Source organism: Hippocampus bargibanti, linkage group LG14 (assembly GCF_051943395.1).
Source record: "Hippocampus bargibanti isolate YZ-2025 linkage group LG14, ASM5194339v1, whole genome shotgun sequence".
Classification (NCBI taxonomy): domain Eukaryota; kingdom Metazoa; phylum Chordata; class Actinopteri; order Syngnathiformes; family Syngnathidae; genus Hippocampus; species Hippocampus bargibanti.
The window spans coordinates 6234807-6253744 of NC_142747.1; the positions used below are offsets into that span (position 1 = coordinate 6234807).

General features: G+C 44.1%; 2 protein-coding genes and 1 long non-coding RNA gene across 3 annotated transcripts in view; 1 reads left to right on the plus strand and 2 right to left on the minus strand.

Annotated features, from left to right (window-relative positions):
• LOC148888102 (transcriptional coactivator YAP1-like) overlaps positions 1-2426 on the minus strand; it is a 35646-nt gene extending 33220 nt beyond the window's left edge. Inside the window, 1 exon segment of the mRNA XM_089013510.1 lies at positions 1742-2426. Within this exon segment, the coding sequence (XP_088869636.1) occupies positions 1742-1942 (201 nt within the window). The 5' untranslated portion in view covers positions 1943-2426.
• Positions 2427-5127: 2701 nt separating this feature from the next.
• Positions 5128-7679, plus strand: LOC148888103 (uncharacterized). The gene is made up of 3 exons (XR_016117082.1): positions 5128-5362; positions 5485-5631; positions 7205-7679. It is a non-coding gene; the product is annotated as an uncharacterized LOC148888103 (long non-coding RNA).
• Positions 7674-18006, minus strand: cep126 (centrosomal protein 126). The gene is made up of 7 exons (XM_089012982.1): positions 17166-18006; positions 16731-16967; positions 15770-15944; positions 9735-10902; positions 8517-8638; positions 8309-8381; positions 7674-8237 (listed from the first exon to the last, which is right to left on the minus strand). Exons 1-7 carry the CDS (start codon positions 17264-17266, stop codon positions 8017-8019), a joined length of 2097 nt encoding a protein of 698 aa, XP_088869108.1. The 5' UTR covers positions 17267-18006; the 3' UTR covers positions 7674-8016.
• Positions 18007-18938: the final 932 nt, after the last annotated feature.

The window sequence follows — 18938 nt, forward strand, 5'->3', positions numbered from 1 at the left end:
AGGGCGCCACCTTTACAACGAGGATTTGCAGTGTTTCATGTGTGCCGCTAGTGGTGCACAGGCACCTTCTCGTGGCACACAACAATTGTTGATTAAACGGAGCTTAGCTATACAGGTAACATCCGCTTAAGGACCGGTGCGACTTCGGGGAGAGGTGGCGGGTCGGGCGCGTCGGCGCGCAGAGTAGGGTAAGGCCGGGGAGAGGGCAACCGGTAGAACACCGGCGACCCAAGGCCACGCCCGCGTGGCGTCCGATTCAGATCGTTTGCAAGTGATTTAGCACAGAGTCTCTATTCAACATTTTGAATGGATTTTGACTTCCGGCCATTTTGACTTACAACCATTTGGTTGGAACGGAACCCGGTCGTAAGTCAGATGTTACCTGTACTTGATGGACTTCATGTTTCTGAAGTGTTTTGCTTTAATTGAATTACTGTAAAACTAAAAGGTTCTTCAACAATTTCTGACATTTAAGTGTAACATTAATGAGCCATTATTTTTTTGTTTTGCGAATAAAATCACTGACATGTGTTTGCTATGTTGCAATACTTTGGAGCTAGTCATGATTTTGGTATGAAGAACGGTATTGTGTGGATTAAATACTTTGTAACTATCTTATTTGTACTTTAAAAAGGCAGAATGTATTTTGTTTTCGGCTGACATTTTTGCCTATATTTGAAAAATAATACTGTATGTCCTTTCTAAAACAGACTGCGCGTCTATATGTTGTTCACTTTTACTGAGGTACAGGAGTTGAATCACTACTTCTATTTTTAACAACAGAGTATCTGTACTTTGATTTAGGTCCATAGTGTGAGTACCCGTGAGTGTAACAGAGGCATCAATTCCCCTGAAGGCTCACAGCGCCATGGAATTTACTTATTGTGTTGTTGGCAGCCTGAGAAAAAAAGTCTGGTTCTTTTAATTACATGTAGACATCAACATTACAGCATGCCTTGAGGTAGGTTTTGTCCAAACCTTCCCCCACATTTACATTTTGCACTAAATGCTTGCCGCTTTGTACGCTGATGGGGTGAAAATGAGCCCCTAGCATTGAATCTCTATTTTTAAAAATGTGACACCCCGCAGGCATTCTTTATATTTAAATTACAACTTTGTCTGTTAGGAAGCTGTGCATGTGGAGGCAAGCTGATTGTACGCCCGGAGAAGAAGGGAAAAGAAAGGAAGCGAAGGGGATTACAGGCAGAAGGGGATGCAGGAGGAAGGAAAGAGACAGGGAGGGGAGAAAGGGGGCTGGGAATGGGGGGAGGGGGTCACGCATGCGCATTGGCCACCCAAGTTCCAAAGGGGAGCAGCAACAGTTGTGGGTATGAGATGACGGTGGTGGTGTGGAAAAGAAGCATAAATAGGGCAGAAATTGGATCGGTTGTCTGCAAAATTGGACATTCGTCCATCTTTTATTGTGATACCGAAAATGTTACATTTCCCACATTCAATCTGACAAGTCACTGTCATTTAGTAAACGGAGTTTAGCGAGTTGTTTTGTCTTTTTTTGACGTTCTCAAACAAAACATGGGGTTCAGGTGCTGTGTTGAGTGTTTTGAGTTGCAGAATGTTGGGGGAGGAAGAGGGGGGTAAAACAGGCAGAAAGGAAGTGACAACCCCCCCCCCCTACTTCCCAATAGGACCGGGCCTGCTGTCAGGGTCGGACAGGGTCCGACACCGAGCCAAGCCTCGGAGGCCCCCATGGGGGCAGAGGCCCCCATGGTCGACAACTTACTTGTCTGGAGTGGGACTTGGGCTCTGGCGGCTTGAAGAAGGAGTCGGGAAGCTTCCTCAACCTCATGGGCACAGAGGGGGGCACGGTTGTGTTTTTGGGGTTCATCACAGCGTTGAAGAGAGCCTCCAGGTCGGTCTCCGAGTCGCCCCGGACGTGGACAATCTGGTGTCCGGCCGGAGGGTTGTGCTGGCTCGGATCCATTGTCCCGAAAAGGTCTACCGAGCGAAAGTTGGGGGGAAGGAAAAAAAACAACCCCGGAGGAAAAAATCAAATCCCGACCTTGTTTTCCTTGGATTTTCAAACAGCAGGAAATGTGCAAAAATGTCGTCGCTGCTCAGTTAAAGTTATCCCGGTTCATCCTAAACTTTCAACTCAATAAAAAGTTGTGTTAGCTGTCGAAGTGTGCACACAAAGTCGACGATTTGCGGTTGTTTCTTGCGGGCATTCTCCAGGAGGCAACAAAGCGCATATCTGGAACGCTTGCTGTCGTTCAGATCCCAAAAACTTTTCCACTCCAAACAAAATGTCCACTCGCAAACGTCCCTCCCGCACAACGAGTTCCAAATATTGTAGTTTAGGCCCAGAAATGAGCCCACTCCTTGCTAGCTGGATAAATCTCCGCCGCTCACTTTGGAGGAGGGAGAGCGAGGGAGGAAAAAGAGTTTCGAGAGTCTAAACTTTGGGCAGGACACAAAACTTTATGACTCCATGGGACGTCTGCTACAGGGGCGGGGCTAGCCTCCAACCGGGACAGGGGCCTTTAAAGGTACAAACTCGGGTGGGGCAGCTTTAGGAATCGTTCAATTTTGAGATTATTTATTTTCGTTGTAAAAGAAAACAGAGATTGTCCTAAAAAACGTTCAATATAATTGGTCAATTTAATTTCATACCTTAAAAATATATAAAAAAATAAAAACTGAAAAATATTATAATATGCACCATTACAACTGGTAGTTTATACAAGCGCGTGTGTCATAACTGAAAAGTACAACGATCAAAACAAAAAGAAAGGGCATAAAAACAATTTGAATGATTGTCCGGGGCTAGCTGTTATTTTATTTTTTTAAATTTCGTCTTTAACTTTATGCTTCACTCATTCACTGCCAGATGATGTGCAAATACTATATACTACATAGTATATGTGTGCACTCCATTGCCAGGGTTTTTGTCATTTTCACTCAAATTGCAGGACTCACAGAATATTGAGATTTAGGACTACATGAACATTCAATGCAGCGTAAGAAACCTTAGACACTCTTTTCATTGGAAAAAAAATGTTTATGACGAGCTTACTTGGCACTACAGTTATCTGCATTGAAAGTGGGGGCAGCTGTACAAAAGGCAAATGCTGCCCCCTGGTGGGAGGGAAAACAATGCCAGACCAGCGCTTTATCGGTACTCCCCCCAACAAAAACCAAAACCCGAACAAATTTGGGAATGGCGCTTCACGTCACGCTTTTCAATTCCTGAATAAATTCAGGAATGGCAGTGAATGACTTAAGTTATGATGTTGCATACTGTTTTATTGATTTTAGATTTTATAATAGTTATTTATATTTATTGTGACACCCTGGTCTGTTGGAGAAAGGGGGAAGATTTTGAGTCAGCACCAAAACTTAATTTAGAAAAATTTACTTACATCTATGATTTCAAATTGTAATAAAAATTAAAAAGACAAAATGTGCCTTTTTTCTGGATGAGGGGGGTAAACCCCTCTTTTACTTTACTGTACATGCTACGGTGCACAAAATATTCCATTACAACACACCCCCCCGCCCCCTCCAAAAAAAAACGTTCTCACAAGCGTGACATATAATGGTACTATATCTCCTCTTCTTTTTTTTACAGTCTTTCATGAAAAGTAGATCCATGCAGTTCCCACAATTGTCATGCTAATGAGCCCCCTCTTCCATTGAGAAATCATTTTGTCAAGATCCAGTGTTTCTGGACGCTCAGGCTCTATTTCCCATACATCTCGCTGAATGAATGATTATGACGGAGCCCTCTTAAAAGGCCCGAAACAATGTCAAGCAGATTAAGGGCTTGGGCCACCAATCACATGCTCATTTTTCCCAGTGTGCGTGTTCGACAAGGGTGTATTCATGATTACATGCTCTCAATTGGATTTTTGTAAAACAATGCATTGTGGAGTGCGATAAAAGTGTTGATTTTGTTGTTGTTGTGGGGGACGGGGAGTGAAGGCACAGAACTCCTCGTACATTTGTGAACATGCTAAAAGTAGGCGTCAGTAATCCACACATGTAAAATACCAGACTTATTTGTGTGGTCATCAATGTAACCCACTGAGACACATAAAAGGGACAGTCGGCAGTGATGCGAGAGGACCACCCACTTGGAGGTGGTCTCGTGTTTGGTCAACATCTTTTCAGGCATCTGTCTGCACCCCCCCCCCACTCCTCAATTTAAAGCTCTGCGCTGTCTTCATGATGTATTAATGTCAATCAATCTCTGGGTCACTTGTTATGCCGCCGGATTCAATGGTATTATTGGATGGATCACTTTAAGGCACAAGGGGGAAATTGGCTGCCCCCTACAGTCCATTTATGTTTGGTCGTCTTAAATCAAGGGCGTGTAGCCGGAAAGTTTGAAATTTAGAAAAATCTGCTATTTTGAAATTAGAAATTAGATATAACAATTCTCCTCCGTTATCAATTAAAAGCTGTTTTTAATCTTTTATTCTGTTTATTTATGAAAATGCAATTTGGTGCTGATGTTGAAGGAAGTGGGGGAGCTTGATTTGTTGCTTCTCAATACCAGATGGTATTGAGAAGCAAGCAATACTCAACACTATTCGGGATGCTTCAAATAGGGATTTTGTCTTTGCAACAGTTCCCCATTGGCTTTACAAGATTCATGTAAAAATATCAATATAGTGATGCCAGGTCAAACTGACCCAAGGTATTGGTTTCAAACATGAGAAGCAATATTCCGAAGACATTAAAAAAACGTACTCTTAAATGGACTGTGACAAAATGGTGGAGATTAGGGCCCAGAGGCCGCGCAAGATGCAACCTGCAACCGAGTGTAAACGTCTTCTGTTATATTCCATCTGTCTTTCTTAGGTGTTGTCCCGACCCAGGGCTTCAATGTCACAAAAGTTCACCGCCTCCTGTTTGCAATAAAGGAGCACAAATTAATCACAAATTTGAAGTAAGCGATAAGCGTTTTTTGCTTTGTTTGAGCTGGGGGGGGGTGTACATGAACACAAACGTACAGAGCAGTTAAAAAGTGTCATCAGTATGGGGATGAGCCATGAACACTTGAGGCGGGAATCGTCTTGTTTTTGTTGTTTTTGGGGGGGCGCAAGTCTGAGCAAGCCTGTGATAGGGCAAAACCAGACATGTCGGAGGAGGAGCGACACAACCCACCCCAACACACATCTCCCGTAAGTGACTGATAAACCTTGAAGTCCCACCCACCCGTCACACTTGCCGTGATTGGATCACGTCAAAAATGATATGCATACAGTGTATATATATATATATATGTAACGGAGTTGTGCGCTTAGATTATTAAATTATGAAGGAAGTGACGCAACGGCGCACAGTGTGGTACTATGTCCCGCCCATACTTTCCAGAACAATCTCGAGGAGATTCAGGGTGAGTCGCATTTCTCCGATGGTCTGGATTAACACGCATTTTCATGACAATATCTTATTTTGTTTCCCCTTTTGTACTGTCTAGTGTTATCTAATTTGTTCCCTTATTCATTTCGCTTCCAGATTACTTTTTGAGTCATTATTTAATTCACGTTTTGTCGAGTGAAACTTTGAAGCACATTTGCTTCTTAGTGCTTTTCTGTTGCGCAGTTAATCACCAGACGAAACCAATGAGACTTCACCCATCCCTTCTGCCATACTGTGTTGCAGGTAATAATTGTTTCATTTCGTTTTTATTGTACAATATTTAGTTTCTTGTGTCGTGTTTCATTTGGCTGTGAGTGTTCGTGGCGGGTTGAACTGTGCCGCTATTAACCGCGTGTTCTGCCGACGTCTCTGCATGTGATGCGTTCAGGGACATCATGTAGATAACAATGAACTTGTGTTTTCTGTTTTTCTGTGTGTATATATATATATATATATATATATATATATATATATATATATATATATATATATATATATATATATATGTGTATGTAACGGAGTTGTGCACTCATCAAGGATCTTCTTCAGGTAGTTGTAGTAACATACAGTAAAGTCTCATTATATCGATATTCAAGGGAGTCCAAAAAAATATCGATATAACCGGGACTATCGATATATCCGACCCTGTTTGCATGTAATTTTCTCCGTGCGTGCATAGAAATAGTATCGATATAACCGGAACTATCGATATATCCGATATCGATATAACGAGACTTTACTGTATATACATACACATACATACATACATACATACATGTGTATGTATGTATGTCTGTCTATATATATATATATATATATATATATATATATATATATATATATATATATATATATATATATATATATATATATATACACATACATACATACATACACACACACACACAGCAGTGGTTCTTAACCGTGTTGGAGGTACTGAACCCCACAAGTTTCATATGTGCATTCACCGAACGAACCCCTCTCGATTGAAAAATAAAATGTTTTTCAAATTCAAGACATGTTTTTACTGCTACACAAAGTGAGCCGCGCATGAACATCACCTTGTTCAAAGAACAAAACCAACACAATACATAAAATTTGCTAAGTCACAGCTACAAATCCAAGAGCAGGCAGAGTGGCCCTTTCATCGAATCTAGCTCTCTTCACCTTGAATTCAGCAAGTGTTGTGTTCTTCTATTCCCCGTCTCCATGCAGCTTGAAGAAGTATTCCTTTAGTTTTGCTAGTGCTAGACTAGAGTTGCTCAACTTGGCGTTGCAAATCATGCCGATAGGACGCTCACGCCCATCATGTTCTGTGATACATGAGAATCCATGTTGTACATATTCCACCACTTTCTTCTTTTGCCCCACATAGTATGGATAAAATATAAAAATGACGTCCTACAATGGCAGTCACACGTTGATTACTGCTAGCGACTGGCTAGCCTGTTCATTTGTTGTGAATGGGGGAAGCAGCAGCAGTCGAGCTGGCCTCTCTTCTTCTCTCTCTGTATTCATTTTTTTTGATTTGGTATGCTTGACTCTACACTGCCCGCATGATTTCCTGTGGTATTTATCAGTTTTGTCCGGAGCTCTACCGATTGCTAAACGGACATTACAACGGACGAAACGGCCTCTGGGGCCGGACGAAATGTTCTGTTTCCGTGATTAACAGAAGTGTTTCGGCGGAGGCTCTTCCGAACCCAAGATTGACTAACCGAACCCCAAGGGTTTTTTAGAAATACGTCACATTAAAAAAGGAAGACGGCCCACCTGCCATCATTTTTAATGTTCCATCCATCCATCCATTTTCCAGAACGCTGTATCCTCATTCGGGTTGCAGGGGGTGCTGCAGCCTATCCCAGCCATCTTTGGGCGCAAGGCAGGGAACACCCTGAATTGCCAACCAATCGCAGGACACACAGAGAGAAACAACCAGTTGCGCTCACACTCACACCTAGGGACAACTTTTGAGTGTTTAATCAGCCGGTCATGCATGTTTTGGAATGTGGGAGGAAACCAGAGGACCTGGAGAAAATCCACGTGGACCCGGGAAAATGCGAATTCCACACATGGAGGCTGGGGGCGGGACTCGAATTTACGACCTCTGCACTGTGAAGCCGGCGTACTGACCATTCGACTACTGCGCCGCCCTTTTTTTAATGTCTCCAACTTCAAATAAAATTCTGATGTTTTAGTAGACTGTTTTTTTTTGCTCTCTAGCAGCAACGTGGACATGGTGTCGTTCGGGTGTTTGGAAGACAACAAAATAAAAGGGCCAACCCATGACATAGAAACATTTTAGGTGTTGCTGCAATCTCCTTTTATGTCTCACAAGCCTGCCATTGAACATTTGAACAACAGGTGTGTAGACTTTTCATATCCATTGTGAATAACAATGATGTAAAAAACATAAAAAAACAGTGCTGGTGAAGATAGGTACGGGTATTAAATCGGAATGAGGCACTAAATTAGTGCGAAAGGAGGGTCAGATAAGCCTTACGCTTGCCTTCCTCGGTATTCACGTTCCATCACGAGCCACATACTTGTTCACCTGGAAGCTAAGTGCAACATAACACCATTCAGCTGCCTTCGTGCTGGGTTGGAAGATTTCGGTCCAGGTGCTGGTCAATGTAAGCCACCTTTGCGGTATAGTTGGCAGTTGAGCCGGTCCAGGGACTGAAAGATTCTCTGCTCCTCAACGGAGATGGACGTGGGCGCCGGGTGTCGGCGCAGGTACTGTTGCTGGTACTGCTGCGAGGTCGTCCTGTGCGCTTTGCTGCCACGTTCCTGTGACGGACATGAAGTGTACATGTCGGCCAGATGGCGCTGGCTGGCAGTTTTGACGCCTGTGAAGGAATATTTTATAACGTCGGTGATTTGCCGGTTTGGACGGCGACTACTTTTTTTGCAGACAAACCTTTGTTTGGGTGATCTGCGGAGTACCGTTTGGGGGATAGCCCAACTGGATTTGACGCATGGAGACAGGTGATCTAGAATGTATACGCAGAGTGTAGAGTCTTATGAATGGGCACTTAATGGCCTCGGCAAAAGAATAAAACATATCATAGATTGAAAAATGAAATTAATGTCTGAAAATCTAAAAAACAAAATAGACATCACCTTACCTTAAAGAATTCAGGAGTTTTCTTATTGGTCAAACCAGAAGGCCGTCGATTCTGATCCGCACCGGATTTGTTCGCGGCCCGCCTACCTGCCAAAGTCTGACATCTGGAGGTTACGGCTTTGTCTGAGAAAGTTGAGACAAATGTTACATAAACAAACAACTGAAGCGTTAATGACATTGTCAGGTAAGCAGGTTTGTTTGACTGATTGACTGACACTTGACAACCTTTTCATTCGGTACATCCAACAATAATGCTGACTTTCAAATGACGCTGCCAGTTACATTAAAGACAAATATTTTGGTTTTGACGACACAATTGGGCTGCAAATCTTTAGATGCACATTTGCATTGCTAAAATGAAAAAAAAATGGTCATGGGCAAATGTAGTTTGCTTGCTGTGTTTTCATAAAATATTTTGCAGTACAGTAAAGTCTCGTTATATCGATATTCTCGGGAGTCTGAAAAAATATCGATATAACCGGACTATCGATATGTCCGATCCTGCGGGCATGTAATTTTCTCCTTGAGTTCATAGAAATAGTATCGTAATAAGCAGTACTATCGATATAAGCGATATCGATATAATGAGACTTTACTGTATATATAAGGCCGATACTACCAGTAAGACTTTAGTTCGCTGAAGAAGCATCTTGGATAAGAAGCGGAACGTCAGACACCTTCAAAAAAGTACAGATGATGGCTGAAGAAACCTTTTCATCGAGTCGTAAGTCAAAATGGTCGTAAATTGAAATCCATTCAAAATGTTTAACAGGCTTGGAGGCTAAATGACTCACAAACGTCCCCCTCTGGTGCCATCACATGGTCGATTGCTGTGCGAGAGTGAGATGCTGGCTGGCCAAAATTGTCGTATACGTTGCCGGCCTGTTAGCGCGTTGCGGTGCTAGGCATAGAATTAAAATGTTAAAAATAGGGTCTGGAGGTCGTGGTCGTAGGTACGGGTGGTCGTAAGTCGGATATTACCGTCAATTTTAGAACTGAACCTGGTCACAAGCCATGAACATTTTTGAATAGGGTTCAGCTAACAGTGAAAAAAGTAACATCTTTTTAAAAATTTAAATGAAATAATTATGACTAAAGTTATTATTATTATTATTATTATTATTATTATTTTCACTGACAGACTATCATGTTGAAACATATTTCCCCCCACGCTAACATAAAAGAAGCATGAAAAAAGCTTGTGTAGGGATGTCATTACACGGTGTAGGTGTGCCTGATGATGTGTCCACTTGTGGTCCCGCAGTGCTGACAAAGGCGTTGCGGACGTCCTGGCACAACTGATAGATCTCCTCGTCGGTGGGGGTGCGGTCTAATACTTTTTCTCCTGATGTAGCCCCCCGCCCTCTGCCGCCGCCACCAACCCCTGGCGTCAACGGATGACCGAAACCGGGCGAGCCTTTCCAGCTGCTGTCGGGTGTGGGGCGGCTGAATGAGGGCACCAGACGAGCGTTGATGACGCCGCCATCGCCCGTCATAAGTCGCTGGGTATCCTGAGGCGTCACCTCTTCAAGAGGCGGGGGCGCGAGCTGGTGGCTGTAACGAGCGACCTGCTCGATGCCGTGTGGACCCCTGGCGGGACTCCCTTGCCTCAATGCAGTCTGTAATTCCCCCCGGATCCTGGCCACCGGGATTGGGGATTGGGCGACAAAGCCCGAGGAAATCAGACCTGCCCCGATTCTGGCAGAGTAGTCCCCGCGAGGGATATGTGACGCCACCGCGTTGGCGTCTACTTGAATCCCGACATCTGCCCATGTCTGTAAGGGACCGTCTCTGGGTCTCGACCCGTTGGGTTCGCCCGCCTCCTCGTCCAGCCAGCGCAGCTTCTTGGAGGCGTTTTTGTATTCGGAAGCCTTGCACCTGGCTTTGGCCACTTCAATGCTGTCGCACACCAACAACTGAACAGGTTTGACGGTGTTGGCTTGAGTCTGTGGCGATTCTGCCGGCGTTTCGCTGGGCACGGCTTTAAGGATGCCCTTTGTGAGCTGGACTCTGCACGCCGCGGGGGATGAGGCTTTCGAGCCGCTGGATTCTTGGTTCAGGTGACACTTTGGGCTTCCCGTATTCATGTGCTTCCACCCGCTGACATCGGAGGTGAACTTGTTGAGGTTATTTTCAGTGGTGCAGTTTTCCTTCTGAGTGGGCAGGTTGTAGTTGAGGTCCGCCGGGAGCCTGTGAATGTGCGGCTTGACGGCAACGAGGGTGGGCCCAGGTACCGACAACAGAAGACGCGTGTCGTTGGGGCATTTGAGATCTTGGACGGGCTTTTCCGAGTAGTGCAGGACGGCGCACTTGGAGGGTTCCTCATTCTCCAAGCTGTCCTGACTGGACAAACTGTCGGTCTTGGAGCAGCAGGAGACATTGTCGTCCTGAAATATAGAGAGACAAGGTGACGAGGGGCATTCACTCTGTGAGCACCGTTGACTTGAAACATCATCAACGGGAATCATAACAAGGAGGGTCAGCTTTTGTTTGATCATACAAAAAAGGGGAAAAAACTTTGGCTAGCAGATAGCAGCATTGGGTCTCTTTTGAATGAGATCAGTGTACAGTAATTCCTCATTTATCACGGTTAATGCCGAACCACATGTGATAGACAAAAAACAGCGATGTAGCGAACCCTACATACATTGGTAAATGTACACGTTTAAGAGTACAAAAAAATATTTATAAGGCCAAATTTAGTGGAACACAGTACAAGATACGTATGCATAAAGAAGCACAGTAAATGTTTGTAGTACAGTACAAAACTCTACTGCAATAAAATAAATAGTCCACTATCAACATACAGTATAATATTGACAGGTACACTACTGGCCTTTCTTGATGTAACGCACCATTGATTCATTGACGTTATAATAGCGTGCAGCAGCGGCATAACTTTCACCTTCCCTGAGTTTGTCAAGTAATCTTACTTTTTTCACTCACTGTCGTTATTTTCCTCTTTTTGGATTCGCGGGATGAATTTGCGTTTAGGAGCCATTGTTGGGGGGGGGGGGGGGAGGTTTCTTCAGCCGTCATCTGTATTTCTTTGAAGGTGTCGAACGTTTCGCTTCTTAGCCGAGAAAATTCGTCAGCAAACTAAAGTCTTACTGGTAGTTTAGGCCTAAACTACGACAAACCTTGTGGTGTTCTCTACGTGATATTCTGTGTTACCAACCAACAGAGCTAAGATAGTTTTTAAATATTTGGCTAGAGGAGGAGGGGGGGCGGCCCGGTAGTTGAGTGGTTAGCACAATGGCTTCACAGTGCAGAGGTCGCCGGTTCGCGTCCCGGTCCGGCCTCCCTGTGTGGAGTTTGCATGCTCTCCCCGGACCCGCGCGGGCTTTCCCCGGGTCCTCCGGTTTCCTCCCACATTCCAAAAACATGCACGGCAGGCAGATTGACCACTCCAAATTGTCCCTAGGTGTGAGAGTGACTGTTGTTCGTCTTTGTGTGCCTTGCGATTGGCTGGCAACCAATTCAGGGTGTCCCCCGCCTCGTGCCCGAAGACAGCTGAGATAGGCTCCAGCACCCCCCGCGACCCTAATGAGGAATAAGCGGTACGGAAAATGGATGGATGGATGTATGTAGAGGAGTCAATGCTACAAACAATGGGTCTAAAGAGGAACCCTTCTTTATGTATTTTTGGCAGGCCATAGATACATGGCGTGGCCTCTCCCGGGTATAATCTAAAATACATCTGTTTGTATGTATGTTTTCCTTTCTCTAACTTTTGGAGACAGTCTATCATTTCTTTCTTGTATCTATTAGAATGGTCCCTTTTTAGTTGCTCATAAGTGTTAGAATCACTGATTAACCTATTTATTTTGTCTTCATAATACAATGTGTTGAGAAGCACTGTACACCTAGGCTTGTCTGATGGCAAAATAGTAATATTTTTATCTTTTTGTAGAGTAGTTAACGCCTTTCTCTCTTCTAATGTTATGTTGGACGGAGGTGGTTTGGCACTACTGAGAAGGGCTGATATTTTAATGCGTAGATCATCTGCCTCTACATCCAAAAGTTTGTTATTTTTAATAACCGATTGAGTAGTTGTGATGTAGTCTATTGATTTAGGAGTTACTGTGAAATTTAAACCTTTGGTTAGTACAGCCTTTTCTGTCTCTGAGAGATCTCCGTGTGACAATTTTTTCATCCATTTCTCCCTTGAAATCTGCTCATACCTAATTTTTCCAGTGTTTACCTGTAGCTGTAATTGTTTCTGTAAAAGTATTTTTTTAAATTTTGTCTCTGGTTTTGCTGTGGTGTCTCATGGACCCGGATTTAGTAAATTCACACACTTCCGGATAGATTTTGTGGGTACGTTCAGTTTGTAATCGCTGATAATAAGTTTCTATTTCTCACTGTTTGTTTTTTATCTCTATGTTAAGTCTCCTAATTCGCAAATTTAGTATTTTCCTAGTACAGTGAGACCTTGGCTTACGAACTTAATTGGTTCCCAGACAGAGAGTGTAAGGCGAAAAGTGTGTATCCCCCAAAACAATTTCCCATAGGAAACCAATAAAATGAGAATAATCCGTTCACAGGTCTCCATAAAATATAATTTTCAACTAAATAAGCCTTAAAACTACACACAACATACCTTATTCTATGTATAATAAAATTGGTTATTGTAATGTAATGAAAGAAATACACTGCACTATATAATAAAGTCACTTTATTTACATTTGTGATGGTCGTTGATTAATTGACACCTGTTGCTTTCTGACTTGTAAGATCTTACGAAACTGAGGCATCACATTATCATTCATCATGTTGATGATTCTCATATCGTTTTCTGGATGGAACTGGTGAAAAAAAGCCTGCACATCAACTCCTGGATGGCCTGCTTCTGCTTGTCCTCTTGAAGGCAAATCAAATCCTCTGTGTTGAGGACCTCATTACGGCCAGCAACAAGCTCCTCGATGTCATCTGCATCCACTTCGAGTCCCGTAGGTGCTGGCAGAGATTTTATTACAACAAAAGGCATGAGTCCAATGATTGCAAGGACACGGAATAAAACACGACAAAAGAAGGCGGGCGGGGCGATCCGTCCAGCACATTCGCGATCCTGGAAAGCACCAAACTTACGCCATCGGTGCTAACAATCACCTCGGCAAAGAAAACCCTTGAACTTGCCAGCACAAGACACAGCGAGGCGTCGTAATCATGTCAGTAGTGAGGTGACAGTAACTCGTTGAAATGTCCCAGTATAGGTGATGAGGGGATCAACATGCACACCACGCACATTCGCAATCCCGGAAAGCACCAAACTTACTCGATCGCGGCTAACAATCACCTGCGAGATAGCAAACTGTTGGACTTGCCAGCACAAGACACAGCGAGGAGCGATGCGTCGTAATCATGTCACTGGGGAGGTGACAGCGACTCGTTGAAATGAAATGAAATTGAAGTGTCTTCTTCGGCTGGCGGAGATCGCAAGCGGCGGGTCCGCCCCAGCTGTCAACTCGCACGTGACAATTTCGGTGTCATTAGGCATGTGAAAGCATCAACTAAATAATGCCTTTGTGTAAAGCTTTTAGGCGAAGCATGGTTGCAATGGTGAACGGTACCGGGCTCTTTATTTGTAGAATGGTCGTAGAAAGTTACTCTCAGGGAGTGACACACAGCGTGACAGATGTGTCAGGCTGAGATTCACATGACAGCCGCGGGGTGCACATGTGACTGCACAAACGCACACCTCGTTCGTGTTTCTCAATGATCTCCTTCCTCTCCTCGACGGCGATTATTAGGGGATCATCTTGCATTCATTTCCTAATAGTAAAATTATCTGCAAAAAGATCCTCGGAGGCGATCGACATGTGAATTCAGAGAGAGGGGGTGTGGAAAGGTGCGCCGGCTGGAGCGCTGTTCGGTGGTGTGCTTCCGCCGAAGATCACTCCGCCAGATCCGAAGATCACTCCACCAGCCGTGGTGGGTGTGTATCGCGAAAAGTAGTGCGTATTTCAAGGTTTAATTTTCATAAATTTGACATTCGTGAACCGAAAAGTTCGTAAGGTAAGGTGTTCGTAAGCTGAGGTCTCACTGTATAATTTTGTTGCATTTTATCGGCTAAGTATCCGGGTTCTAGGGGTGCTTGCTTCAAGCATTTAGGAATTAACCGACTTTAAGTCAGCTAATTTAAAAGTGGCCTTTTCGAAGTTCCACCAGCAGAAGGATGTAAGAAGTACAGATGACGGCTGAAGAAACCTTTTCATCGATATATCCTTGGGTCTTCAGTAAACCATTACTGAAGCTGCTGGCACGTAAGTACTGAATTACCTGGCAGCAGCCATTACTTTTTGCTATGCATCGCCATTCGCCTCCTCCTCAGAGCCTCAATTGGAAAGACCGATTTCCTCCCCGCCCATACTCTACACAGCACAATCGTAAGCGAGCTTGGCGGGTCGGAGCCTGAACACCTTGGCAACGCTTCAGCTTAGCCGGGAGCTTATTGGTCAGACTTGGTGTCCGTCATGTAAACATCCAGCTATTGAAACCTCTCATGTGTCTGTGTGCATGCTTGTGCGTGAAGCACAGTACGGCAGCGAGCTCGCCCAGAAAAAGACGAGCAATACAAATCTAATTTACAGCATCTCTGTCCGAACATTTTTCGACATACTGCACCCGCAAAAATGTCTGTATGTACCGTTCGTAACTCAACTGTTCGTAAATTGGGGAGTGTCTGTAATACCTCAAAATGGATGAATAAATTAAAAACATAACAGTAAATCTAATGAATGCGGTATGCTGCTCTCTGTGACCTGCTGTTGTTATACAGTACTGTACTGATGTGACTTTCGCTGCCATTTGCGGCCTTTTTTATGTTCAAAAGAAATTTGCGATGCATCAAGGGCCGCGAAAATCGAAAAGATTGTTTGACATTTATAATTTATAAGAGTGTCACAAGACAAAAAGAGATGACTAAGCTTAAAAATGTTCAACTCCTAGTTATAAAAAAATGTTAATGAGAAACAATTTTTGGGGGGATAGTTAGCATTTTATTAAATTGAATAACACCAGAGAAGGGAACAAAAAACCTTGAGGAAAAAAAAAGCTGCATTGCTTCCCGTTGCCAAGCGATGGCGACATTTATCTAGTCTACAGTATTGAGGAAAATTGTACACAAGAACCCAGCGCCCTCAAAAACACTTCTGAGTCCGCTTTTTTATTATTATTATTATTTTTTTATAATGAAAGCTAACAATTTCAGCAGGCCACGTTCATGTCAGAGAGCCCAGAAGGAAAACGTACCTGTCCACTGTGCTCCAGTTGCTTCTCCTGCCTCTTTGGAATCTCCTGCCACCTCCTGACATAAGGGCTCTGCTCCTGATGTTCGGTGCAAGTCTGGGCCATAGTGGGCGTGTGGGGAAGGGGGGATTCTGACAACGCAGTGGCGACTTTGGAAGTGGGGGCGCTGCTCATTTGACTGAGGACATAAACAGAGAAGTGGGTAACTAATTGCACAGTAGCATAAGCACAATTTTATTTTATTTACATTCTCCTTTAGCAATATGAGTCAGACTCATACGGTATACATTTCATTTTGTAAACCAGAACAATTTAATAAGATCCAGACCTGCAAAGACAACAATGTCCAATTTTGGACAGTGTGTTTCTTTGGTCAACTTAATTTGACGGAGTAACTTCTTTTCCTTACAGCTTTTCCCTTCAGGGGTCACCACAGCGAATCAGAGTCCTACATCTTCAGAGGTTTGATTTGCATGTTTGTTTTGGCCAAGGTTTTATGTCGGATGCCCTTCCTGACACAACCCTCTGTATTTATCCGGGGCATGGGACCGGCACAATAAAACACTGGCTGTCCCCTTGTGGCTACAGAACAAGCGATTCGTCAATAACTCTCGAGCCAAATAAAATTGACAAGCTTTTTTTTCTTGATGAAAAAAGAGTCTTAGGACGACATAAACATTCAATACAGCATTCGAAACCCAAGACTCAATATTCCGTGAGTCCTTGAATTCAAGTGACAATAACAAAAACTCTGGTACTGGATTGGACACATTTGCGTTTTGTACAGCTGCCCCCAATTCCATAACCTCAGAGCCAAATACAATCGGCATTTTTATTCTTGATTAAAGAAGAGATTCTAAGGTTTCTAACGGTAGTTTGAATGTTTATGTCGTCCTGAAACTCAATATTCTGTAAGTCCTGACTACCTTTTTCAAAACATTTCATATGGCCTAATTTGTGTTACCTGTAGGCATTTAATGCCAATCTGGGGCCTCTGATTTGACTGAGAGCATCTTCTAAATGTGGACAGTCTCTTCCCAAACCAAGGCGCTCGCTTTGGGTCGGCCTGTGAGAGGGAGTCATGTAAGCCCTCTGGAAGTGCTCAGTGACATCTTGGATCTTCTGCCGGCGCTGTTGCAGGACTTCTTCACGGCGCCGTTGCTCCTGCAGTACCCACAACCTCTGTTTCTCCCTCAGATCTCTGACATAGCCAGAAACAAACGGATGCTCACCACATTGGGTGGTACCACAGATGCGCCAACAATTTTGATTTGAAACTATCAGCGAGGAAACATTATTTTGGTTGAATGGCAGATGTGAAACCTTCCTGCAATTTACTTGACAGTATAAAGGTTGAGTTTCTGGTACAAAGAGAGATGATGGCCTGGAGGCATTCTACCTGCATCTGCGGTTAGTCTCCTGCACACATCTGCGAGCACGCTCCCGGTGCACCTTCTGCTCCTCAACCATGGCGTCTCTTTCCTGTCGGAGGCTTGACATCACTCATCTCTGTGTGGGGACAGAAAGCCTCAGGTCTTTGGTCATTTCGGAGCAGAAATAATCCCACTACTGCTGCTCATGAATGTGACCACACATGTCATGCCAGATAGCCATTTGTATACGAGCTTTGTAATAGTTGACGTGACGTCGGGGATTTTCTTTAAAAGAAAACAAAAACCTATCCAGCTGTGCAGTTTTGTCCCGTATACCCCCATCCTTGCTGCAGAGCTTTGACGTTTATGATATCACGGTGATGTATCACGTGGCTCCTCTCAAACTAGCGTTGTGTTGAATATGTCGATGAGAAACTAAAGTTAATAAAATTGTGGATGACTAATACGTTCATTTTAGCTTAGTTTGCTAACAGGTAACTAACGATAAAAGTTCTGATTCGAACGGCCGCTATAATGTTGTCACACTCATCAAAATGACGTCGATGTATTGGACGACAGTCTCCGGTGACTTGAGTTTGATGAAATCAACCATTTTAGTGAAAAAGGGGAGCCCTCACCTGTCTGAGTGGTGCCACCATCATGATACGATTCGGGACGCATTTCCTTGACAACGGCTTTTGTGTGCGTAGCAAAGGTTGGCCTGCAGAGGCCGCTAAACACGCGAGAAATGGACCTTTATGTGTGCTTTGTTTTGTTTCGTTTGTTTTTGGTTGTGTCAGGAAGGGCATCCGACGTAAAAGCTTGCCAAAACAAACATGCAACTCAAACCTCTGAAGATGGAGGACACTGATTCGCTGTGGCGACCCCTTGAAAAGAACAGCCGAAAGGAAAGGAAGTTTTTGATTATTTGCATTTTAGTAACTTTAATGATACCATCCATCCATCCATTTTCCGTACCGCTTATTCCCCATTTGGGTCGCGGGGGGTGCTGGAGCGAATCCCAGCTGTCTTCGGCCACGAGACACCCTGAATTGGTTGCCAGCCAATCACAATGCACACAAAGAAAAACAGCAGGCACTCTGACACTCACACCGAGGGTCAATGTGGAGTGTTCAATCTGCCTGCGTTGCATGTTTTGGGAATGTGGGAGGAAACCGGAGGACCCGGAGAAAACCCACGCGGGGAGAACGTGCAAGCTCCACACAGGGAGGCCAGAGCGGGACGCAAACTAGGGACCTCTGCACTGTGAAGCCAGCGTGCTAAACACTTGACTACCGGGCCGCCTTGAATGATACCAGAGAAAGGCAAAAAACTTGAGGGTGGCAGACGTTCTAATGAATTCAAACTAATAATTTCTGTCTGTCTGTCTGTCTGTCTGTCTGTCTGTCTGTCTGTCTGTCTGTCTGTCCCATCCCATCCCATCCACCCACCCATCCATCCGTCCGTCTGTCCATCTGTCTGTGCTCTCTTAGGCCACACCTGCACCATTCGATCAAAATTGTGACCTCACACAAAACTGTGCGGTGGCCACAACCTCTCGGACACTCAAGCAGGCGAGCAAACAAGAAGCTGACAGGATACAGAGACAACCGTGATTGTCATTTTACTTAACCTCAGTGGGCTGATGTAAAAGGCACACAAATTTGACTTCCTTTGAGGTGAGTGGAAAAATAAGGATGATTACATCATTTTATTCATATTTCCTCCCAAATGGGCTGGGTGATTCTGTCGTGCATGCTTTTTACCCGGGTTTTGCTCCAGTTTTTCTTGTCTTGAAA

Bases quoted from the DNA above. Each gene is read 5' to 3' on its own strand.
- cep126 (XM_089012982.1), bottom strand. From the start codon at position 17,266: ATGTCAAGCCTCCGACAGGAAAGAGACGCCATGGTTGAGGAGCAGAAG. The intron at 10,903-15,769 runs GTACGTTTTCCT...TCTATATTTCAG, and splicing joins AACTGGAGCACAGTGGACAG to GACGACAATGTCTCCTGCTG. The intron at 8,382-8,516 runs GTAAGGTGATGT...TATACATTCTAG, and splicing joins AAACTCCTGAATTCTTTAAG to ATCACCTGTCTCCATGCGTC.